At 33.9% G+C, this 24,558-nt stretch overlaps 5 protein-coding genes and 1 long non-coding RNA gene across 11 annotated transcripts in view; 2 read left to right on the top strand and 4 right to left on the bottom strand.

The window, feature by feature from the left end:
* LOC105679047 (unconventional myosin-Ie-like) overlaps positions 1-4,670 on the top strand; it is a 29,191-nt gene extending 24,521 nt beyond the window's left edge. Inside the window, exons 12-21 of the mRNA XM_012378821.2 lie at positions 1-167; positions 747-960; positions 1,454-1,684; positions 1,766-2,050; positions 2,327-2,482; positions 2,556-2,695; positions 2,783-2,934; positions 3,021-3,365; positions 3,450-3,785; positions 4,038-4,670. Of these exons, the coding sequence (XP_012234244.1) occupies positions 1-167; positions 747-960; positions 1,454-1,684; positions 1,766-2,050; positions 2,327-2,482; positions 2,556-2,695; positions 2,783-2,934; positions 3,021-3,365; positions 3,450-3,785; positions 4,038-4,114 (2,103 nt within the window). The 3' untranslated portion in view covers positions 4,115-4,670. The remainder of the gene's footprint in view (positions 168-746; positions 961-1,453; positions 1,685-1,765; positions 2,051-2,326; positions 2,483-2,555; positions 2,696-2,782; positions 2,935-3,020; positions 3,366-3,449; positions 3,786-4,037) is intronic.
* A 208-nt stretch (positions 4,671-4,878) lies between these two features.
* Positions 4,879-13,939, bottom strand: LOC105679048 (Eps15 homology domain containing protein-binding protein 1). 5 transcript variants are annotated; one of them, XM_067348573.1, is made up of 18 exons: positions 13,429-13,939; positions 12,732-12,939; positions 12,469-12,650; positions 12,017-12,228; positions 11,602-11,737; positions 11,190-11,420; positions 10,294-10,483; positions 9,985-10,148; positions 9,658-9,883; positions 9,309-9,470; positions 8,433-8,522; positions 8,181-8,294; positions 7,878-8,078; positions 7,646-7,795; positions 7,281-7,498; positions 6,963-7,151; positions 6,751-6,873; positions 4,879-6,484 (listed from the first exon to the last, which is right to left on the bottom strand). In XM_067348573.1, exons 1-17 carry the CDS (start codon positions 13,530-13,532, stop codon positions 6,792-6,794), a joined length of 2,859 nt encoding a protein of 952 aa, XP_067204674.1. In that variant the 5' UTR covers positions 13,533-13,939; the 3' UTR covers positions 4,879-6,484; positions 6,751-6,791. The 5 variants fall into 5 exon arrangements, with proteins under 5 accessions (XP_067204674.1, XP_012234245.1, XP_067204677.1 ...); XM_012378822.2 differs by having other exon boundaries at positions 9,300-9,470; XM_067348576.1 differs by lacking the exon at positions 9,309-9,470.
* Positions 13,940-14,134: 195 nt separating this feature from the next.
* sel (canopy family protein seele) lies at positions 14,135-15,440 on the bottom strand. The gene is made up of 5 exons (XM_012378837.2): positions 15,283-15,440; positions 15,094-15,181; positions 14,896-15,011; positions 14,588-14,794; positions 14,135-14,514 (listed from the first exon to the last, which is right to left on the bottom strand). The coding sequence occupies exons 2-5, from the start codon at positions 15,179-15,181 to the stop codon at positions 14,317-14,319; spliced, it is 609 nt and encodes a 202-aa protein (XP_012234260.1). The 5' UTR covers positions 15,283-15,440; the 3' UTR covers positions 14,135-14,316.
* On the bottom strand, positions 15,306-18,392 carry LOC105679054 (polycomb protein EED-like). 2 transcript variants are annotated; one of them, XR_010888292.1, is made up of 3 exons: positions 18,281-18,392; positions 15,671-17,982; positions 15,306-15,495 (listed from the first exon to the last, which is right to left on the bottom strand). XR_010888292.1 is itself a non-coding variant. In XM_012378832.2 (2 exons), exon 2 carries the CDS (start codon positions 17,963-17,965, stop codon positions 16,682-16,684), a length of 1,284 nt encoding a protein of 427 aa, XP_012234255.1. In that variant the 5' UTR covers positions 17,966-17,982; positions 18,281-18,392; the 3' UTR covers positions 15,565-16,681. The 2 variants fall into 2 exon arrangements, 1 of the variants encoding a protein (XP_012234255.1); XM_012378832.2 differs by lacking the exon at positions 15,306-15,495 and having other exon boundaries at positions 15,565-17,982.
* A 393-nt stretch (positions 18,393-18,785) lies between these two features.
* On the bottom strand, positions 18,786-19,741 carry LOC105679061 (uncharacterized). Its single transcript, XR_001101793.2, has 3 exons — positions 19,603-19,741; positions 19,293-19,469; positions 18,786-18,925 (listed from the first exon to the last, which is right to left on the bottom strand). It is a non-coding gene; the product is annotated as an uncharacterized lncRNA (long non-coding RNA).
* A 428-nt stretch (positions 19,742-20,169) lies between these two features.
* Positions 20,170-24,376, top strand: LOC105679052 (I-kappaB kinase beta). Its single transcript, XM_012378828.2, has 12 exons — positions 20,170-20,555; positions 20,690-20,889; positions 20,977-21,135; positions 21,217-21,434; positions 21,512-21,616; positions 21,786-21,924; positions 21,993-22,181; positions 22,258-22,469; positions 22,551-22,841; positions 22,917-23,066; positions 23,169-23,396; positions 23,464-24,376. Exons 1-12 carry the CDS (start codon positions 20,450-20,452, stop codon positions 23,525-23,527), a joined length of 2,061 nt encoding a protein of 686 aa, XP_012234251.1. The 5' UTR covers positions 20,170-20,449; the 3' UTR covers positions 23,528-24,376.
* Positions 24,377-24,558: the final 182 nt, after the last annotated feature.

The following is a 24,558-nucleotide window of genomic DNA, read 5'->3' on the forward strand; positions in this document are numbered from 1 at the left end:
AAACTGGCAGGAACGGCTAAGCAGCACGCACATTTCCAAGACAAGAGCGACGGTTTCGCAATCCTTCATTACGCCGGCGTGGTGTCATACTCCGTGGATGGATTCTGCGATAAGAACCGGGATGTCCTCTTCTTGGATCTGATCGAGTTAATGCAGACGGGCACGAAGTAAGCGTAGTGCCATAACTTGGTTATCCACGTGACAAATGATTCTGAAAGGAAATTTACTTAAGTTATTACTTGACAATGATTAATAACTCCGCGCTTGTTTTTCAATCGATTCGATGAATATCTAATAAGAGAAGCAGGATTAAAGAAAACACGAGAATAAGCGTCAATTTTATAACAAAGTAAAAAAAAAAAAAAGAAAATTGAGAAACTAATTGTGTGTGTGTGTGTGTGTGACAGGTATCGTATTTTACATTTAGATGATGATTTAAATGACTGATCATGGAAATCATTATGTTGTTATGTAAATATCTTCTCGATAATTCAACATTATCGTCACGTAATTCTAACCACTTATCAATTACGTGCATTTATTTACGTAAGGATCGCGTGCAGAAAATTTCGCGAAAATTGCAAAAGTTAAAAATAATATGATGAACTTGTTTACACATGAGTCTTTTAATATTTATTTGTCACGCATTAATGTGATTTTCTTTAATCCAAGCATCATTCTACTTGATGCGCTAATATCGTTATATAGCTGATAGAATGGAATGAAAAACGATATTCTATTGTCAGTTCTTTGGTGCGTGAACTTTACCCGCGAGAGAAGGATGCCGCTAAAACGAAGACTCTCAAATCCAGACCTACGACTGCGGGTAGCAAAATTAGAAATCAAGCCAGCCGCTTGGTCGGTCAGCTGATGAAGTGCACGCCGCATTACATTCGGTGCATCAAGCCGAACGAGACGAAGAAGCCGCGCGATTGGGATCAGCTGCGGGTCAAGCATCAGGTATAATAACTTCTTCGATGTTATCCGGTTTATTCCTGAAGTTCAAAATTTATGCATATTGAAAAGAGCCATAGAAATGCTTAAAAATAGATTTAAAAAAATATAGATAGAAAAAAATAATTAAAACCAGATAATTGAAAAATGAATCACAAAAGCGAGATTAATGAGATTTTTAATGGGATTTTCTAATTTGGCTTTTCTCCTTGGCTCGATCGTGTAATGTTCCAGTAAACTATGTCAAACATAAATGGTAAGAACGATTACACGCAAAACCGTTCTTTTTCTTTTTTTCTTCTCAGGTAACGTTAAAATCTTGTTCGAGAAAGTCAATACGGTATGGTTTTACGGTATATTACAATCCGTAGAATATAGTTCACAGATGTCTTAACTGCTTTAAAATATTATTAAATGATTCTGGATTCAATGTGCTTGATACAATTCAATATGCTTGTAACAATGAATTAACAAATAATCGCGGGTAAATTACTTCCAGGTGGAATATCTAGGCCTGAAAGAAAATATTAGAGTGCGCAGAGCCGGCTTCGCCTACAGGAGGCCGTTCGCAAAGTTTCTACACAGATATGCGATACTCACCAAAGAAACGTGGCCTCGTTGGCCTGGCGATGAAAAGCAAGGCGTGGAGTGGATATTGGGGAGTATACATATCGATAGATCGCAGTATCAGCTCGGCAGATCGAAACTCTTTATTAAGGCGCCTGAAACTGTAAGTTTTTTCTAATTTTAAACTTGTTTTTTTCAATTTTAAACTCTGTTCGACAAATTAATTAGACGATGTGTAATTTAGCTCTTCATGCTGGAGGAAGCTCGCGATCGAAAGTACAATATGTACGCGCGAATTATTCAGAAAGCCTTCAAAAAGTATTTCGCCTGGAAGAGACAGAATCAGCAGAAACAGGAAGCCGCTAATCTTCTCTTCGGCCGTAAAGAGCGGAGACGGGCGAGTCTGAATAGAAATTTTGTGGGCGATTACATAGGACTGGAAGGCAAGCCGCAAATAACGAGCCTCGTTGGAAGACGGGAAAAAGTGTTCTTTGCCGAAGTCGTGAAGAAATACGACAGAAGGTTTAAGGTAAAAATTCTATGGCTTGAACAGCCTTTTTTCATTTGCGCATCTCGTTTCGTAAAATATCATAATTTCGAAAAAAATCGCCGCAAATTAAAATATTGAATATTTTATGAAAAAGGAAAAGTAAATATTGAGTTATTTCAACAAATATCGATTTTTGTACGATTCCAAAGATAAAAGAAAACATTGATTTATTACCTTATTGATCCCACAAGACTTCGAATAATCGCTTTTAATGATATTTGAACACAACTTCATGGCGAGTGATTTATGTAACAGATGTGCAGGAGAGATCTCATCCTTACTGGGAAATGTCTTTATCTCATCGGCCGCGAGCAATTGAAGAAAGGCCCCGAGAAGGGTAAATCCATTGAAGTTATCAAGAGGAAGCTCCCGTTTAATCAGATTAGCCACGTATCACTGAGCACGCTACAAGTAATTAAACATTTTACAATTTCGTATTTGCATTATACATACTGCGCACACGTTTTCATATTTTTCCTTCCAGGACAATTTTATAATCATACATACAAAAGAGGATTACGCCAGCTTGCTGGAATCGGTATTCAAGACGGAATTCTTGTCCGTGCTGAGCAAAAAATATCTCGAAGATACTGGCCATCTCATGAACATCAGGTTTAGCAATGAGTACGTCTTTTCGCGTATTGTTATTATTGTAGCGCGTGCAATTTATACATTTCGTGCCTGGAATAAAATAAATTCAATTCTATTTAGCTTGGAGTTCAAAGTGAAGAAGGAGGGTTGGGGTGGCGGCGGGACGAGGCAAATAAAGTTCACGCAAACGGATTACGGCGACAAGGAGATCTTAAGGCCGTCCGGCAAAATTCTCAACATCAGCATCGGTCCAGGATTGCCGAACACGACGAGTAAGGCTTTATTTTCTGCCCTCATCACAATTCCTAATCGAAAAAGCAATACATATTCTTTATTTAAACTTAATAATATCGTTTAGAGCCTAATTCGGACCGACCGATGCCCATTCGTTTGCACAACAACAACATTACGAGGCCAGTTCGTCAAGCGCCAAGACTGTGCGATTTAACTCCAGTCTTAACGCCGAACAATCAGACGATTATGGTCGAGAGAGCTTCCCTTCGCCCGGTAGCAGCTATGAGATGCGCAACTCCCACGCAAGTGACTACCAACGGTAGACCAAACATTCCGCCGAATCGCCCGAACGTTCAACCTGTACAGATTCAGAAAGAAATGAAAAACGGAACGAACCATCCTAACAAGCTGCGGGACAAACAGACTGCTGTAATGACTATGTTTATCGATCCCAATAGCGGACCGCGAGGTGAGCTTCTTTACATTATTAGCGCTTGCAGGTAAAAATAATAAAAATTTACTTAAAGAGATGTGATTTTTGTGCAATTCGAAGGTCTGCTTAAATTTCCACCCCCACCCACGGAGCCGCCACCGCCGCATGAACCGCCCGCGGGATTCAGATTGCCCTTACATAACGGCAAAGTTTCCGGTCATCTCAATAAAGGGATGCAAACCCAGGAATGGAGTGTTAAACAAACTAGTGACGCGACGGACCGCGCAAGAAGGAAGGCGGATAATGTCGCGTACGCGGTGGCGAATAGAAAAGTGCCCCCTCAGAAACCGCCGCCGCCGAGTTTGCCGAAAGTTAAAGCCCTGTACGACTACGATCCGCAAGACCTCGACGAATTGAGCCTGAGAGAAGGCGACATCGTAGAAGTACTCAAAGAACGTGAGTTGTTACAACCTGAATTTCCTTACCTAATAAATAATGACACAATATTAGACAATATATATATAAAAAAAAGTAACAATATATTAAAAGTCTTCCACGCAGCACTGAAAATAAAAATAAAAATAAAAACTTTTATCTATAGATATCCAAGTGTTTTAAATAAAGGATATCTACAGATAAAAAAAAAGTGTTTCCAATGATGGCAATTTTTTACATAATTGATGTATAAATTAATAATATATCTTCCAGATGAAGGCGGCTGGTGGCATGGAAGACTGAAAGGGAAAACTGGTCTTTTCCCTTCGAATTACGTAGAGAAGATATAAGCTTCGTGACCGATGTTATATAAGGAGAAAATAATTGTAATAAGTGCATCGTACCTGTCATTTGCAATTTTCCTACTCCATGATTGTTACGCGAGTTTTTAATTAAGTGTCAACGGGAAGATTATCGATGCCAAAGTGAAGAGAAAGCGCGATAATTTTGCACGGTTGTCCGCTACTTGACGATTGTTAAGTGAAAGGGTTCTTGTGATGTGCATCATTCGAACACACTATATCCGAAATGTCGTAAATGTCCAAAGGAAACTTCTCACGTCGCATAATGTGGTGCTTAGTTCTGGTGTAAGCTTTATCTAGTGAAGTATTCTGTTATGAGATTTAAGATGAACGATTATTAGTTAGTGTACAATCGATTTGTAATGTCTAATTCTTCGTGTAAAATGTACAGCTCGATCGATATTTATATAATCAACAAAGTATTACCACGGTTACCAATGCGCAGGTGACAAAGCAGTCATTCATATCATATAAATGTGTAACGTTGTGTATATAGCGTCACTGCCATCGCAAAGTATGTGCAAATAAAATCATAATCATCTCAGTGCCTCTCGTTGCTTCCAATTTTATCCACTTCTGCCCGCTTTCTCTCCAAATTTATCCTCCTCAGTATTTCATTATGATGCCACTTTTATTTAACTTTACAAAAACATCAAGCGAAAGATCCTAAGCTCTATCTATCCCGTAATAGTTCTATCTGCAAAAATACAATGTAAATTTTATTAGTACAATAGAAATAAAACGACACTTGGTGATATTATCAACATCATATTTATTTCCTCCTGCGGTGCTTTATAAGTCTTCCCTTATTAATGGCGAATATTGCGTGACATGTTTTTTTTTATACTCACTCGCACTCATACATCGATCAGCAAAGAAAAATAGAACAGCGCATCTCCACAAGACTACAGCGTTGGCAAGAATGATTATTTTTACACTAAATATTCTTCATGATACACAATAAATTAAATTAAAAGAGTCAATTTATACTACAGTTTTATAAACGTAGATTTATAGGCACTAGAATAATAAATTATTGCTAAATCATTTATCATTCGGAATTGAGATAGTTCTCGGTCGCACTTGCCGCGACCATGAGAATCGTATAATTCAAGTATAGCACATAAGAATTAGTCTTAGCGATTATTCGGTTCCTTAAAACTGCACGCCCACCAGCGAAATCGTCGGATTTACCTTTCATGCATTTTTTTCCTGCATTATAACGAATGAGCTCGTTAAGTAGAATGGAAAAAGTATGTCAACGTTCATATGGCACAAATAGAGTATATATGAATGCTGGATGGGAAACGACTATTGCGAGTCCGAAAACTATTCGTAACGCCGACGTGATCTACCTTTCGTAATAATTGGGATAATCTATTCGCCGCGAGTCGATTTCGAACGGTAATGTTGCGAGATATATTTCCTAAATTGCTTTTTACGCATCTCTCGCGTGTTCTTGCACAGTAGCCCACTTTAATTTCACTTAGATAGCGATAGAATAGCACTCACACTTGTTATTAAAAATACGAAGAGAAACTCAAGAGAGAAATGATACGATCGATAATGGAATCGATCAAATCTGCCGTTCCTCATTAGTGAATGTATGAATCATTATTTGTCATTCTTTGGTTTTCGATATTAAATATTTTAGCAATCCAGCCACAAAGTAAAAATTTTTACGTAAATTAAACGTTCAAAATTCACAATTGCAGTCAACTGATTAACTAATTGCGGCATGCAATCAACTAATTACATCTTTCATATTTTTAAATATAAAAGCTATTAATTAACTTGTATAAACAGAATCCTTTAATATAAATATCATAAAGAGATCCCGAATCTCGTCAAAACTTAGCCTTATCATTAATCTCCACACTTTCTAAGCTTTCTCCCGCATCTGCGTTACTTTTTCGCTTAACGCTTTATTGTTCATTTAAAAAAAAATTAATTATGTCTTTCTTTCTCTACTACTATAATTATAAAGTGTTCTGCATTATTCGTCATCTCGTAGCGCGTATCTATTTGTATTGACGCGCAACACTCCACTTAAAGCATACATCAAAATGTTTGCTATATGAAATAATCGGCTTCGTGCTCGATAATATACAAAAAATCATGCACATCATTGATTAATGTTTGTTGATGCTTCGAGATTTCTCGACCTTCCTCAATTCCTTTGTCGCGAATTGTTGGTCGACGAATTTAATATTAATTTACTTCAATGAATTAATCTATGATGTGTAGTAGAAAATGAGTCCCTAAAGTGATCAGTTTGCAAACCATGAAACATTATACTTAACTCTTCAATGTCTAATTTCATCGACTCTTTGGCAAGCACAGCAAAATGGGTCATGCCTGAAAATTTTTTAAGTTTACGCTCTTGCATGTCATATCTCATAAAAATAGTTTTTACAAAATATGAAAAGTGGAAAAACAACATAATTATCTTAAAAAATTATAATTAATGCTTTAAGAAGCATTTAACAATAAAGATGAAAAACTTGGTTAAAGTAACATAAATAAGAATAAAAATTTAATTTTCTCATTGATCTAACATAACTGAAATCTTTTAACTTGACAAACAAGTTTTATCATAATTTGTATAACGTCACGTAACTTACCTTCAAAATAGTGTCGAAAATATATAATAGATAATAACTCTTCACTGCACAACACAATTTTTGTTTCGTTGAGCTAATCCAGCGCGCGATAAGTCGCGTTCTATCTCGTCATCATCCTCGATGCTGAAAATTGGACGGAAGAGCGAAAGATAAAACCTTTAATAATTCTATGATAAACAAATAATAAAATAATATGCATCTATGATACTTACGCTCTCTCTTGCGTATCTAAATGATGCACCAATTCGTCTCTTTTGTTCACGATCGACACTAATTCTTCCAACAATAAATTTTCACGCATTTTTTGCTCGGATGTCTTCCGCCACTCTTCCACTGCGAGGATGCTTCTTAATTCGCGATTCAGAAGTTCGAATCGTCGCTCTAAATCATCTTCCTTTTCCCTAAAAATAAAAAATTCAATAAAATGTAATAAACATTATAATAATGTCGTCTATTTTGATTGATTGTATGTGTGTATGTGTACAACTTTCAATTAAATTTTAAAATGTTTGAATGAATGAATCACTTACAGTATGTTTAGTTGCATTTGCCTTCTCAAGAGCGCATTCTTCTTGTTAACAAGAGTGAACCACAAAGACATCAGTCTTTCCGTTTCATCCTCGTTATCGCTTTCCATTGCTGCTCTCAATTGCTTCTCAAGCTTGCCAGCCTGTATGTCAATCTGATTTTGCTCTCGTTCGAGCGCCTCGAGCTCGTTTTGTATATACGATGTCATGTCTTTGCCCAACTACAAAGCAATGAAGATGTCATTATTAAAACTGAGCAAATAAATCGTTATTAAAACTCGATAAAAATAAGCAGTTTGATATATATAAATTAACCTATATTGTACATCAATAACTTCTTCAACTGCTTTAAATTAATGTTAACTTACCCCGCGAAGTGTGTACGGAGTTCTGTCAGGACTTCCTTTGTCGGGCGAAATTCTTTCTATGATTTTGGAAAAGGAATACAAAGGCGAACCGGCTTTCTTCTCTCCATCTATCACACTTGTGTTTCCCAGTATATTTCCATTGTACTCAGACTGAAAAATTAATTGTAATTTATCATTTTTTGCGTATTATAATAGAAAATGTGAAAAGATTAAATGTGTAACATTTACGAACCTTAATACTGAGTCTATCACCGGGCGTTGACGGCGTGATGCTACGTCTAGGACTATTATTCTGATCGTCTATCGATCGTCGATCACTGCTATTGTCGTCGTTCAGTTGACTCGGAGTCACAGTGACGCCCATTTTCACTTCCGCTATCAAGCGTCTCGCTCTTTCCCGCAATTGCTGCTGTCTCTCGTCATCGTTCTGTATCTGCAAAAATAAGTTACATTTACATAAAATCCAACCGTCCCTCAAGAGATATTCGATACATTAACAGAGAACTCTCTAGCTATATAAATAAAAATATAGAACCTCGACGGGACTGATCGCAGCGGAAACAAACCCGGCTGGTTTCGTCTGGTTTCTGGCTTGTTCTAGAAGTAATCTCGCACGCTCTCGCAACTCATCATGTCGGCTAACTAATGGCTGAAATAAAAAGAAGAAAATGTAAGTCGAATCAGTGGACAACTGTAAAATTTTTTTATCTAGTTTAAATAACCTTAATTCTGTTAGCATTAAGATGTTACATTACTGAAAGCGACAATGAAAGCAAATGTTAATTACATGTTGCGAACGTTGGTCTCCGTACGGCGGCGATGCAGCTTGACACTCGGAACTACCTCGACTTCCTCTATCGTCGGAGTTTACCGAATCCTACAAAAGATTATTCTTGCATTGATAACGTACGCTGAATCAAAATATCATTGCAAAGCTTTTTTATGAATATATGGCTTCTCAAGCAAATTTTTAATTTAAAGGATTTAAATGTTTTAATTATAGCAGCAGTAAAAAATTGTAATATTATTTATAAAGATATAATATTAAAAATTAAGCTAAAACTTGCAAGAAAGAAAATCTTGCTAATAATTTATGTTCTTATTTTGCATACTATTCGTTACTTAGCTCTACTATAGAATAATTATTTTCTCTAGATGCTTTTTTTCAATATCAAACATTTTGATGAAAAGCAAAATTGTGAAATATATATTAAAAATTTGTCAAAGTTATTGAAATTAACTGAAATGCGAGTTCAATTGAGGAACAAAATCGTCGAAACTTGACTTGCCAAAGAATTGAATGCGAAGCTTATAAGATAGCCTGCACAAATCTACATTCCGTGCAAATCGCGGAACATATTATACGCAGTTCTCTCATGCATATTATCATGCAGCTTAACGCGTATTAATAGGTATAAATTTCTTGTCAGCAAAAAGCGCAGTTGTAAACCTGTTCGACACAATAGTGAACAAAAAGACAGCAGATCTTGGAACAACGCATTTTGTTAGAAGTCCGCCAATGAAGACAAAAAAAAAGAAGTAATAGAAAGAGGTACAACAGTGCGCGTTATGTATTTATTGTCAATGCAGCGAGGTATAATAACAGAAGGAATGCATAAAAAGCGACAATCTGCGCAATCTCGTATATACTGACATCACGGACCGGACTTTGCGATTTGGTAATCGAGATCGATTGCGACCATTTGTCGTCGATTATCTGTATGTTCTCCTCCTCGTCGTCGGAGCCGAACGGATCGGTTAATTGCCGGCGTGTCATAAGTATCGGACGTTGCTGCGCTTGTTGCACTCTCGGCGGCGACTTGCTCTGCGGTAAATTTGTACTCATTTCCTCACAATGAAAGAAATTAACGCGCAAATTCCATCGGACATATATGTACGCAATGTATTCATAAGATTCCAAGTCGCGGAAATTGTCGAAAGCGGATTCCGCGGACATATCGCGACACCGGAAACATGATTCGGGCTTGCCCCGCGCGAACATTTCTACGTACTTTCTCTCTCGACGAGTACTTCTCCTTGGTCGGCGACAACACCTTGCCCAGAATGCTCTTCGAACTGGCCAATATAATGTCCTTGACATCCTTCACGCTGGACGGCGATTTGTCCTTGTTGCACTGATCGTGATCCTGTGTGTCCTGCGTGTTCAGACTCAAGTGCAGCTTGTTCTTTAAAGAGTCGATACAGATATCGTCCTTCTTATTGTCGAACGGATTTGACCTGCGAGAATCGCAAATCTGTTATGTTGCTCTTGAATGTTCAGAATGCACTTCGGACTGATAATATAATAAATTACGTAACGTCGTTGTAAACATATTTACCGTCGATTGTCCGCTTTATTGTTCTTCTGATCAATCTGTTCCTTCTTTCGTAAGTTAATGATTTCTTGGCCAAACAGCTGGACACTCACGTCTGTATTGTTGTCTGTGTTAAACCTACCGATCATGTAAGAGGATTCGTCCGTTGTTTTTCCTATTTGGTGTACCTACGGTGATTCACAGAAGAATAATATAGGATTAGTAATTATGTCATAATATAGTATATTATACGAAGAAAAGAAGAAAAACAACAGTAATGATTATATAAGAAGATTTGAAGATTTATTAATAAGATTAAAAAAGTTAAAATACCTCCAGTTCGTGGCCGGTAAAATGCGCTCTCAATTGATACAAATACGTCATCACAGCTAGTTTATCAGGTACAGTTAATATATCCATATCTGCTGGTTCTATAACTCTGGGTATGCCTAGAGCTTCGCCCGCGTCAAATGCTTTCTTACAGTTGCCTTTTACGTCGTGCGATAATAAGGAATCGATGTCTCTAGAAATTTTTATTTTGAATATTATTCAATTTTATCAAATAATGATAATCAGTTTTCAAAATATCAAGAATAATTAACTCTAAAAAGATTGAAATAACATAATTGACATAAATTTATGCTTTAAAACAAATCTTTTCGTCTTATATTATAAAGTATAAAATATCGTTTTACTTTCAGCAACTTTTAGCAATTATATAAAATGTGATTTATTTATTAAAAGTTTTATTATACGTAGAACTGTAGTTTGTTAATAGAACTGTAGACTATATAATTATAGTTTCTACTTCCTTATTTTTATTGTTATTATTGTTCCTGTAATAACACGACTGTATTACACGACTATACTATAGACATACAAATGCGTCGATCTTTCTGTCGAAAATAATCTTCAAACTGTTGGCACGAAGTCAGTCGACACAACAATGACGATTTCAGCGTTTATTAATGGAACGCGTGAATAAAATAGCTGGCATGCTGCCAAGGTTGTCTATTGACATTTTTCTCCCGGGGGAAAGTAACGCGAGAAAAAAGACAGTTTATAAAAATTAAACAAGATAATTGTACTTAGAAGATCAAACCGAGTCTGAAATATCGAATAATCGCGCCGAGATTGTCTATTAAAATTTTTCTTTCAGCGAAAATGACATAAAAAAATTTGAGTTTAGAAATTAAGTATTCAATCAAGACAATAGTAGAAGTACTTACATCAAATCGGGTCTGAAATGATGAATAATCGCGCAGAATGCCATTCCGTTTCGCCAAGACGTCGTCAGATTGGTGACTTTGACACCAGGATAATCCTTAGTGACTTCTTTGCACCATTCTAATAAATCTTGACCAGGAGTAATTTCCTTCAATCTCGGAACGTTTGCGTCATTTTTCTTAAGATCTAATGGCTGCAACGGCAATCTCAGTACGCTGTGCTCGATGTTTTTGCTGCAAAAATATCAAACGCATATATAATTATCATATTAGAAAATTACATAAATAAGATCATGCTTATATTCATCATTAAGAGATAAGAAAATCACTTTGCGAGAGAAATATTTAACATTACTGAGCTGATTATAGATTAATATTATCTTATATAATTTGTAAAATATAATATTCTACGTACTCATTTTCAACAGCAACACTGTCTTTTATAGGTGACTTTTCTTTTAAAGATTCCCCAATTTTTGTTAGACTAATATCGCGTATAAAATGTTCTCCGTCGTTCACAGGAGTTGTGTCGTCCTTTGATAAGCTCGCCACTGTTACAAGCATGATTACTTCATTAGTGATTTCACAAACATAAATAACTGCATTAAAATCTTGTTATACGTTGTTCAAATTCAATAACTTATCATATCATAAATAGTGTCATAAATAGACTGTTTAATGTTCACATCGTATTAGAATTGAGATATATTTCCAAGTATTATTGCGAGTAAACTTCAACGTTATCAAAATTTAGAAAAATAACATATTTTATATTCGACGCATTCATGGGCATAATTTCGTACTGATAAGATGAAAAGGTCAACACTTACCGCTTATAGGAGTGCTAGGTAGTTCACTTTCGGTGAGACTACTCGTCATTAAATCGAGTTGAGCTGAGATATCTAGAATCTCATCCAAATTTTTGACCGATACTTCTTCGACATCTTCCGGTATGTCTTCGTTATCAAAATCATCTAAGGGCGCAATATCGCTATTATTATTAACCGACATTAAACTAGCCATACTTTGCATATCTTCGTCCCTGGTAAAAAAAGAATTAAATTAATTTTTTGTAAATAATATTCGATAATATTTTAATGACAAATGTTTCCACACACACACACACAAATAAATCTTCCAAAAATAAATTACAGCAGCATATTAATTAAAATATATCGCTCAATTTCACTCCTATTGGAACTATTACTTGGTTAAATATAACAAATATGCCTCTATCTAATTTACAAATGAGTAATTAGTGATAAATCTGAAGTGCACTTACGTTGCCTTGCCCTCTCGCAGAAACACACATGATAAAGTACATTCGAGTGTAGCGCTAACGATCTTTTTAGAAGTCGGCTTTAAGTCTAATTTGAGCTGTTGCTGACTAGATTCCAGGGTTGCGTATTTTTTCATATTTATATTCGTGGTGGCCACATGACGCCTTTTTCCCGTCGACGACACCTATTCAGGAATGAAACAATGTACCAATATACCATTGCATTATGTTCCTTTGTAAGTATATCAGTATGCTACACTTCTTACATCTTCAATGACAAATGACCAATCTTTATCTTCTAGTTCGTGTGTTCTTGGATCTTTAAATAACGTCACGGAAACTGTATGATTGTCAGGAACTGCCCAGCTAATAACACCTTTCAACGGATCGCTCAAAATTGGTTCCCAGTCTAAGGGTTCCGAACTAACTCTCCTGCTACGTCTTGTCCAAACAACACTTAGCTTGTTTGGTTTCCTATAAAATATTATATTTTTCTTTAGTTTCTTTGCATACTAAAACTTGTGCAAAATTTTTATAAAATTACAAATCATTATAAATTATTTTTAATATATAATCTACATCATTCCTTTAAAATATAGATTTTAAAATTAATTAAAAGATATTTAAATGGTATTATTTCTAAATAAATTTAAATTTACATAATTATCACGCCTCATTTTCAAAACATTTATTTGAATTTATTAGTTTATTGCAATTTATTGCAACATGCAAATATATGCTTTAATAAATATTTTAAAAAAATATAATTTATTCAATTCTCTTTTTTTACAGACATTTGCATCTATTATATTTTTAATTGTGTGAGAATTGCACAAGTTACCGATTTGTTTCACTCATATAAACAAAAGTAATACAAGCGTGACTTGTTTGACAGTAAAATCCTGACCCGTGAACGAGAGGCATTCATGCGAATATAATTAGGAATGAATCAACATCACTCACCATTTCGTCGTCGTCTCTAACGTGACTTCGTGGTATGAAACGGTGAACTGGAACTTGGCGGCCCTCTTATTCACCCGCTGAAGACGTTTCCAAACGGAACTCATGTTTGTCCGCCGAAGCCGTGCCACGTTCCTCAGGGATTGTCACTTGTGATAAATCACTGCTCGCGAAGCCTCACTGCTGACACACGAGCGAGGCGCGCTTCGTCATTTTTTACAAATCACACGAGCGCTCGGAGCAAAGTCGAAACGATGCGAAAAACGCAATCGCTATTCATTCCTGAGCTTGACATTTACTTCAACGCGCGTCCTCCGTACAATCATATGTTCGATGGGCGATTCTGTGCAATTACCCGCTCACGCGCGTTCTTGATATGGACGGCTTGTCATTCTTACGCTCTCATACAATGCTCCGACCGGAATCGTGGTAATACATGCATGCACACACACACGCGCAACGTTGCGCTGAAATATGCTGAAATACGTCTGCGATCGTCAAAAAACTCCGTTCTCCCGTAAGCCAAAAGAAACCCACCAAACTCCCCTCTTGAGGAAGGAGGGATGGAAGGAAGTGGTTCAACGCCATCTGTCGTGAGACTTAGCGAACTAATATCACGTGACAAACGCGCAAAAATCAAAAATATTTGACAACTTCAAATATCAATGTACAATATATACTTAATTATAATCAATATATGGGACATATATACAAAATTGCAAAATTAGTTGACTTTATTTTAGAATTAAATTTAATAGAAAAATGCTGATTACTTATCTATATCATTTGCAGAATAAAGTTATTTAAGTCCGATACTTGACCTATTTGCACATTTGTTCAAATCTCTTGCACATCTATTTTCACGTTTATTCAAAATTATTCTAAATGCTCTTATAATTCATCTTTAGCCTCAAATGAAAAGTCACCAGTAGAACTTGTGGCATTATCAGCATCAGTATCTTCGTCATCGTCAACATAATTTTTGCAAATATTTGAAATCTTTGTGCAAAGTTTTTCTTTCTTATTGCTTGCACCATTAACATATAATGACACTATATCCTCCTCATATTCTTCCACGATGACGCTACACTGTAAAAACATTATCACAAAGTAATAAATATCGATTATATAAATGACATATTCTAATATAAATTGCACTCACATAATGTTGAAGGCTCTTATTTAAGTCACCATCTTGAATTATATCTATTTCATTCATCCGAGGGTTCATGCCACCTGTTGAAGACACGAGATTGAAGAGTATTAACTCACTGTTGGATTTCTTGATTGCTCTCACATAATCTGTCATTTTTTCACAGACATTATCGAGCACTTCTGAGATATATACTTCTGATCTAGTTAATGGAACCTTAAAATCACAAATTTCAAATAATAAATTGAATAGAAGCACTATAACACTATAACAGTGTAATATTAATAATGTATTTTCTTTTTTTAATCTTTTTTTACCTTTTTGTGTATAGTATTTCCTTTAGCATCCATTCTAAAACTACCTACTTCGACTACTTTGTTGGGATTAGCTTTAGATACTTCAGCCTCCAATTCTTTCATAGTTGTCCTACAAACTATGAGATACAATAATCACTCACCCATTCGTAAATTTAATTTAAATTGTAATAAGATTGTTATAAATTAACTGATTTTTACCCAAGCATTTCAAATGTTTAAAATCAATTTCTGCAGATGCCGTAAAAACGGTCATCAAACACAGACTAACAATTAATAAAGCTCTCATCTGCAAAAAATGTGAATTTTAAAATGTACAATATTTTTCACGAAAAAACATATTCATTATAAAGTTTTCACCCATATATGATTTAAAAGAAAATAACTTACCTTATGTGTTAGTTGCTATGCAATTTAGAATATATTTTTCTATAATAATTTATCCGCAACTTATAAAACTACAACGTACGACACGTGTAACGTGTATATTCACATATCTAATACACTTAAGATATCATATGTGGCAGAAACGGTTGAATACATATACATAATGAAATTCGGATAAACGAATAGCAATCTGTCACGTAGATTTGATGCTGCCAACTGTTCAATATGAAATAGATATCAAAACAATTCCTTAAAATACTAAAGATGAAAATTATTATCCAATAATACGAATAATGACTGATTATTTATTTTATTTTTACAAAGATATAAAATTGGCACTGCCAAAATGCTGCAGATGGTTGCTATAGAGCTTAACCTAACTTATACTAACCTTTAATGTATTGGAACAAGTCTGGAATAGAAGATATTGCTCACCAAAGATATTCGAACAATGATGCCAACTATACATTGTCCAATTGGAAAATTAGATTACATTTGGCGCTAAAATTGTGGTATAATTGATTAAATGCAATTATATATATAAGAAAAAATACCACAATACCAAAAAATACTGCAAATATATAAAAATGTTTCCCATATCTTATGCTCTCATTCATTTACGTATTAAATATAAAAATTCTAAAGATATTTGCGTAATGACTTTCCCATTGTAAATCCTAGATTCACTTGATGCAAAGTGTTTCGAAGCGTTCTTCTTTCCTTTCAATAAAGAAAGAAAAATGCTTAGAAGCATTTATAGCATCAAATAGACTACAGCCTAAAATAATTAAGTCGATAATTTGATACAACTCCTCGAATATTCATATATGTACATATACTACAAAAATGTATGTTTGAAGATTTTTAATTAATTCTTTTCTTAGTAAATTTATGAGGAATTGTATCTGTATATAATTGTTAAATTTAAAAATTTTAAATAATTAGACTGCTTCTCAATTATCAACTTTACCGTTATAATTTACATTTCTTATCATAATGTTAATCTCAAATTATTAGAAAACGCAATGATAAAAAATGCAAATTACAACATCTAAATTGTTAATTGAGAAATTTAAAAATTAGTCAAGAAATTTACATATTTCAATTTTCAATAATTTGATATAAATTTCTCAATCACACATATGTTTATATACTATAAATGCACATCTTTGAAGATTTTGAATTAATTTTAATAGATTGATAAAGTCAAACTCAAGTTAAACTATAAGAAATACTCAGCACAGTTTGATACACAAGAACGATCTACGCAAAATCTGCAAAGATATGCGTTCATGGTATGTGCATATAAAAGTACAATTCAGAAATTGTATCAAATTAAGAAATTTGATATAATATATAATGTAGAAAAGGCACGTTTTAATCATGATAAAATGAATGCAAGTCAATGATCGCGATTCCATCTCCAGATAGTCGCGTCGTCGCAGACACACAACAACACCGAGCCATCTCGGCTTAAACTAGTTTGCCGAATCGGCGCGGTACAACGAGGATGCTGGAGAGAGCAGCAACGAGCATGTGCGGGTTCACCCATGTCCAAGTCCCAAACATATGTGCGACCAACCTGATTTCCCAATGCGATTGTGCGTTGAAAGAAGTCCATGGAAAAACGTATAAACCAGATGTCACATTCTTTAAACTCGAAACGATGCATGACTGTCGCGCTCGTCTCTCCGCTACGCAACTGCGAGTCCTCGAGTCTGCCAGGTTTCCAGCATACGATGCAATTCTCACAAGATTTGCTCAAAATAAAATCGCCATACCATTTCACGCAGTCGACGTAATTCCGATGAACGTCACGAGTGGTGAAGTCCGGAAAGTGTTGAAGAATCGAATCGAAGGGTCTGCCATTGCGGCTGGGATTGCAATGGTAGGACTGCTTTATCGCCTCCTGCATATCCGGTTTGTCCAAAGCCCACAACTTGAGAGCGTGGTCCATCCCGCAGGAGATAATCCGGTGGCCCAATATGTCAAAATCGGCGCTCAGAACTTCGTCCCGGTGGCCCTCCACGCCACCAAAAATCGCGATGCACACATCCGTCTTAATGTTCCACAACCTTAGAGCGTGATCCTTCGATGCGGATAGCATTATGTTCTGATCCTTCGGATGAATCTTTAATTCGTTTATCGCGTGCCCGTGTCCGATGTAGTGCTTGATGCAGGTCATTGTTGCAGGGCTGATAACTCGAATGACTCCGCGCGATCCTGCGACAGCTAACAACGGCTTCCCGGAGTCATCGTACGTCCAGGCACACGTGTAGAAGTTCTCCTCTGTGTCAGGATCGGCGTAACATTGCAACAATCGTATGTTTCCACTCTGTGGACATTCGTAAATACTCATACGATTGCTGCCCACTGAGGCGAATATCAACGGTTCGCCTTCTTTCAAGTGATAATTGAATTGTACACCGAACAATGGCTGTCCATGATCCTCCTTAACACTACAACAGTATTTATACAATGGCTTATCCATGGAAGGCTTATACTTCGCGGTTTTACTTCTGCGACGGCCTTTCCGCTTGTAACGAGCGCTGCGAGTGGGTGTATCACTGCGATGAGTACCTGCAGTGGAGTTGCTTCCAATGCTACATTCAGTTACATCGCTGTCATTCTCACTGTCTTCCTGACTAGAGGCATATGTCTGAGGCTTGCCACTGGATTTTTTCATTTTGATATTTCAGTAGCCTAAGTAATATTATTACAATTAATAATAATTTCACATACTAATTTTTTGGTAATATATGATTGCACTTTATTTGAAAACAAAAAATAAGATAAAATATCAAATTGTTGGAACAAAGCAAGTTTTATCTTATAATTTTAAATTATCTTAAAGAATAATTAATTCTTGATACAAAGATTAAACTTTGTTCATTTATACAAAAGAAAGTACATTCAAATCAATTTTTCAATAAGTAATGTCTTCAAATAAAATGCAGTACATATTATGAAATGTATCACTTTATGTAAAATTTTATTATACCTCAATTATATTCCACCACTGTCCCAATAATTGGTATACCAGTACTCAATCCCAATAATCCCTCTGTCACATTTAATATTCTGCTTCCTAAATGGACACAATCTTGCGCACTCTATAAAAATAATAAGTTTTAAATATATAAACTATAATGTATCTCAACTATAATAATCTCTAAATATAGACTTACGAAAATATTAGCAGAAAGAAAACGAATATTGTATTTGTGACAAAGTTCTTTTGACTTGCGAATCATTCCTACAACGTGGGATACTCCAATACAATTTACTAAGCAAATTGCACCAGAGATTACATAAAATTCATCTATTTTAGTTATAGTATCTTCCACCTTAAAAATGATTAATTAATCAATAGTAAATTATAAGTAATACACTAAAAATAATAAAATTTCTTTAATATAAAGTTACATTAAAAAAGTATTTGCAAATAAAGACTTACTTCAAACAAAGTGTATGTAGCTCTTGAATCAAAAGCAATAATAATAAAATCCACATAAATATTTAATCTTGCTTTTACAACATCGTCGATAGATTCACACTTGTGTACATTAATATACCATCTTCTTTCCTTTGCACTCTGAAACAAACCCTGCGATATCCTGTGACATAACGCAGACGGTCCTACTACCTGAAAATATATTTTGTATAAGTGCATTTGTAACAAGAAATGCATATCAAATATTGTTGACAGACAAAAGATGCATAAAATACATATCATTTTCTTTGAAATCAAATATGTACACATCCATATTAAATCTTCAAAAAATGCCAAAACTAATATTTGTCTCTTACAATTAAAAAGTAATTAAGAAATAATTAATTCTTGATAAGTTCAAAGTTAAAACTGAAACAAATGTAAACAAATTTCCATAGCACATCGAAAACAGCTTTTGCTTATATTTTCGAAAACATGTAAAGTATGAAAGAATATAACCATAATTTTGTATTGCCACAAACCAGAAAAGTAACCAAACTTTCGCTTCTCCGCACTGTACCGTTTTTGAAGATTTCAGCCATCTGTACAGATGTGCTGTAGAGGTGCTAAACGGCGGGATGAATTTTCGCAGGCGCAATAATACGAGTGTTAGCAGACACTTTTAGTCCCCGCAGTCAGCGATATATGTATTTTATCGGAATATTCTTCCATATGTATTTTTCAGGAGTATTCCACCCTATAGTCAATTTTGAAGAAAAAAAAACATGAATAACATAAATAATATAAGCTTTTATGGGTCAAGATAAAGCCTATTTTGTTAATTTATTTTATCTATAGTTGGCTTATATCACATCTTTACAAATACTTACGAACATTTCTTGCAAAAAATTGATTTGTTCAAAAGTTAATCAATTCTTTCATCATATATATATAATATTAATGATAATTGCAAAAAGTTTAAAATTGCAACGGTTTTATAACCCATGAGTTTGAAAAATTCTAGATCATAAACTCGTTTTATAAATGTACAGTTTGAAGATAACTTTACATACCTCAAAAATACGTCAGATGATGGTTATCGATAGAAAATTACCAAAATCCCTAGAATTTTTGTTCTGAAAGCCAACCAGTATGTCTGAAAGAACTTAGGCCGAATTCCCACTGAACGCGTCACGCGTCGCGTTATCCGCCGCGTCACGAATTAACCAATCAAAACATCCCATTTTACGCATCATTTGCCGCGCGATAAAATGGGATGTTTTGATTGGTTAATTCGTGACGCGACGGATGACGCCGCGCGTGACGCGCTTAGTGGGAATTCGGCCTTAAACAACAAATAAAATATTAATCTAAAGGTCTATTTAGAAACTTACATAATCGCGTACAGAGAAATCAACCAATATATCGTCCATTGTAAAGGAGCCATGTTGCTATAAAGCGCAATACATATGCAAATTAATACGAATGTCACAATGCAGTGAATTGCGTGTTACGTATAAATTAAATTTTTAAATAATATATATTTTTTTAGTAAGAAATAATATTAAGTAATATTAAATTAAAGTAGATTTATTTTTCATTTGTGAAATGTTTTTTATGAAAAAAATAGAGGTAATCTTATCACCGTTTACCTTATCAGTGAGATTTGACATTTACTAAGGATCGTCCAGTCTTCGATTTGATACAAATTAAAACGAATTATTTCACAAACTCGAAATGACGTCCACTATGTCAAGTGACTGGAAATTAAGTCGTATTCTTGGCACGGGAGGTTTTGGAACTGTTGAACTTTGGGTGCATGTCCAAAGTGGCAAAAAACTTGGTAGACTATAACATAAATAATATTTATACCTTAAGAGATTTTTTTTACAAGAAATTTCATATATATACAATTTATAATGCAGTGCAATAATGATAATAAAAATTATAACAATAAAATTTGTACTTACAATTTAGCAATTAAAAAATGCAAATGGGAATACTCACAATTAACGCCAATACAACGAAAAAGATGGATCAACGAAGTTGATATAATGAAACGTCTAAAGCATTCAAATATTGTGAAAACAGAATACATTCCGTCCGACATTTCGAGTGTAGATGAGAAATTGCCGATTCTGTGCATGGAATACTGCCAGAAAGGAGATTTGAGAAAGGTATTTAATATAAGCTGTTATATGAATTCTATAACTTTTATGCATTGATTAATGAAATAATAACAATATGCTTTATATTCTTTGTAGGTTTTAAATCAACCAGAAAACTGTTGTGGGATTAATGAAACTGAAGCAATTAAGATAATGAGTGAAATTTTGTCAGCTGTGGAATACTTACATTCTTGTAATATAACTCATCGAGACTTAAAGCCAGAGAACATAGTTTTGCAAAGTGAAAAGAATATGGTAAGATAATTATAAAATCATCTCTGCTAAGTTGCTAATAAATTATATTGTTTTAACCAGTTGAACTTTTTTATATTACAGATATCATACAAGTTAATAGATCTTGGATATGCTAAAGAACTTGGAGAAGCGAGTATATCTGCCTCTCTAGTTGGCACACTAAATTATGTTGCTCCAGAACTTTTGTGGAAAGAGAAGTACAGTTGTTCTGTTGATTACTGGAGTTTAGGAATATTGTTTTATGAACTTGTAACTGGAATAAGACCATTTTTGCCGACAATGCAACATACTATGGAGTGGTAAGAAGTAATGAATGTGATGGAATATGTTTGTAGAAAATGATTTATTAAATTATTAATTTAATGTTATTTCATAGGATGAAACATATTCAAAATAAAAGCTATGAGGATATTTGTGCTTATGAAGCAGAAGGAAAAATCATTTTTGGAAAAGACATTCAGAATCCGACTCATTTATCAAAGTAAGAATATATTGTATATCTTTTCTATAATAAATTATCACAGCTTATACGCAACATATTTCTGAAATATCTTATTTTTGAAAAAGGAATCTGTTTTTCTTATGTAATTTTGCTTAGCAATCTTTTCATGCATTATATTACTTTTAATTTATATATATTTTCCTTTCAGTTTTCTCAGAAGCGAAATGATCCAATGGTTTAGGCTAGTTTTACAATGGGATCCACACAAAAGAGGTAAAATATGTGATGAGTTTGGTACATCCCATTTAGTGGTATTCACAATGCTACAACGTATATTATCAAAGAAAGTATGTATGTATAGAAATTAAACATTTTTCCTCTTGTACTTTTTTTAATTTATATGTTTTGTATATAGATACTGTATGTTTTCTGTGTGCCATTTTACAAAATTAATACATACGAAATTGATAGAAACACTACTATCAAAGATCTTCAATTATTAATAGAAAAAGATACTAACATTCAAGTCAATCATCAGGTATTAACTGATTACAATGGTGCTGTGTTAATGAAAAGTGGTGCATCACTCCTTTCACAAACTAAGGTATGTATATTTAACTTATATCCATATGATGTCGCAAATTAAAACACTTTATAAATCTATTATGATTTTGCTGTAGGATCACGTTTTATTTCTCTTCAGAAATGGATGTTGTTTAATAGAAGATATACCCGCTCCGGATATTCCTATAGAAGTGAAAAAGATTATGATAGAACCAAAAAATGAATTAAATTATGAAGTATTGAATAATCATTACCGTTATACAATATATTTCGTGAAAAAGGAAGTGAATTTATTTCAACTATACATTTTTGCTCTTAGCATAAATGTGTGAGTTTCCTATATAACATTATTATTAATTATTGTATTGTTACAATCACCAAATGATGTATAATATTTTATGTATTTTAGAGATTTGTTACATCAAAAAATCGAGTTGTTTCACTTAAACATGGAGAAGACATTGGAAAATACAAAAAAGCTCATAGACCAAGTAAATGCATTTCGGGCAAAATATGAAAATATGACAAGTGAAAGCACGACTGACAAAGTGGTAGCATTACAGGTTTATTTTGACAAAGTTGACAAATTAATTAGCGCAGCTAATCAAATAAAAATAAGTTTCATGTCCTTGAAGGAAGATAATGATAAATTAAGAGATAAAGCTCAAAATATCGATTGCGTGAAGAATTTATCGCAACTGTAAGTAAGCAATATAATGTGTGATTGATTTTTATAAATAATTATAAAATGTATTGTATTTTAATATTTTTATAGGTACGATAAGATGTGCGAGGAGTATGTAGAATTTAGAAAAGAAAGTATTCATAAACCAGTAAAAGCATTGAACATGGTAAAATTATTGTTTACTTTTTTGAATACACGCATAACACAACTTCGTGATCCAAATATCATTGATATTACGAGGTATTAAAAATATGTTTGTGATGAATAATATATTTTATTATGCATCGTGAAGATTCTAAGCTAAGATTTTATATGATGGACATATATATGTATTTTTAATAGGCAAGTAGATAAGCTGCAGGACGGACTGTCAAAGCTGGAAAAGATATTCAATTCGGTTACTGTCATGACGAAATTATATTGGATGCAATATCAGAAAATCGCACAACTGGATGCTAATATTGCTTCTCAGCAGGGTACTAATCAATCTTTAAATTTCGCCACTGAATTAGATAAGGTCATCCAGTCAGAAGACAACGTGATATATGACAACTTGGTCATGCGCCACATGTAAGTTTCCTCTTGTTACAATATTCTTCAATTTTAGGACAGATTTATCTTGAGTTCATTTTTTTAGGATGGAAAACTTAATAGCTGAAATACAGAAAATGTATCTTGAAGTGGTCAATTTGGATCTATAATTACAAATCAGTGTACTTATCTGTTCAGTTATCGCGCAATCTAACATTACACTTTTTTTATTTTGATATATTCAATGGTCAAAGTCTGTTTACCTCAATGTGCGTGGAACATAATGCCGCACACCCCATTTTATATTCGCATGTTTATCAGTTTTAACAAATGTGTAAACAGGCTTATTGAAGAATTCTTCCAATTTTGTTGCTTCATATCTATCGTTCTGACCTAAGAAATATATTTGCTTCAGGATATTTGTAAATTTATTTTTTATAAAAAATAGCATGTTTTGCTGATTTATTTTTATATATTTTCTGTTATAAGAAGGCAAAATTTATCTTATAAAACTAAATTTGTAGATATCCTGCACATGCGTCTATTATATACTAGAGAAAAGTATTTTCTATGTACAATATATATCAAACAAAATGTCTTTCAAACTAAAACGAGCAATTTGATTATTTCAAAGTTCGGAAGTCGGTAATTTTTAAGCTAAGCCGGCTCCAGACGATACGATCAATGTGTTTGGAGTCGATTTTATAAAAGCTATTATACATGGCTGTGAAAGAAATATGCATAAAATATATAAATCGTGATTTAATTATGAAGATAGAATGATTATATGCACAAAATTTTGTTAACTCTTATTTTTATAATTTTTTCTCCAATACTTACCCTTCTGAAGCGCAATGATATTTAGAACTATGTTTAACAAAACGTAGAGAACAAAGTAGCCCTTAAATATCTAAAATATAGAGTTGTAAATGTAATAGAATTGACTTAAATGTTTAATAACTTTATAATAAAACTTTATAACTGTAAAATACTTTATAATAAAAATTGTTATGTACTCACCTGCATCGTACAAAATGATATCCTCACTGCTTTTACAATTAATGTATGCCAGATGTCTGTTCAGTCGGTGATTATTCTGTTGACTGTTCTTGTGATGAATGAACAGGTGTTTTAAGTTCATTGCATTTGTAACAAAAAAGTACATGCAACGGTTGAGCGATTCTTTGTGCGCATCTATTTC

This window comes from Linepithema humile, chromosome 2 (genome assembly GCF_040581485.1).
Source record: "Linepithema humile isolate Giens D197 chromosome 2, Lhum_UNIL_v1.0, whole genome shotgun sequence".
NCBI classification, from domain to species: domain Eukaryota; kingdom Metazoa; phylum Arthropoda; class Insecta; order Hymenoptera; family Formicidae; genus Linepithema; species Linepithema humile.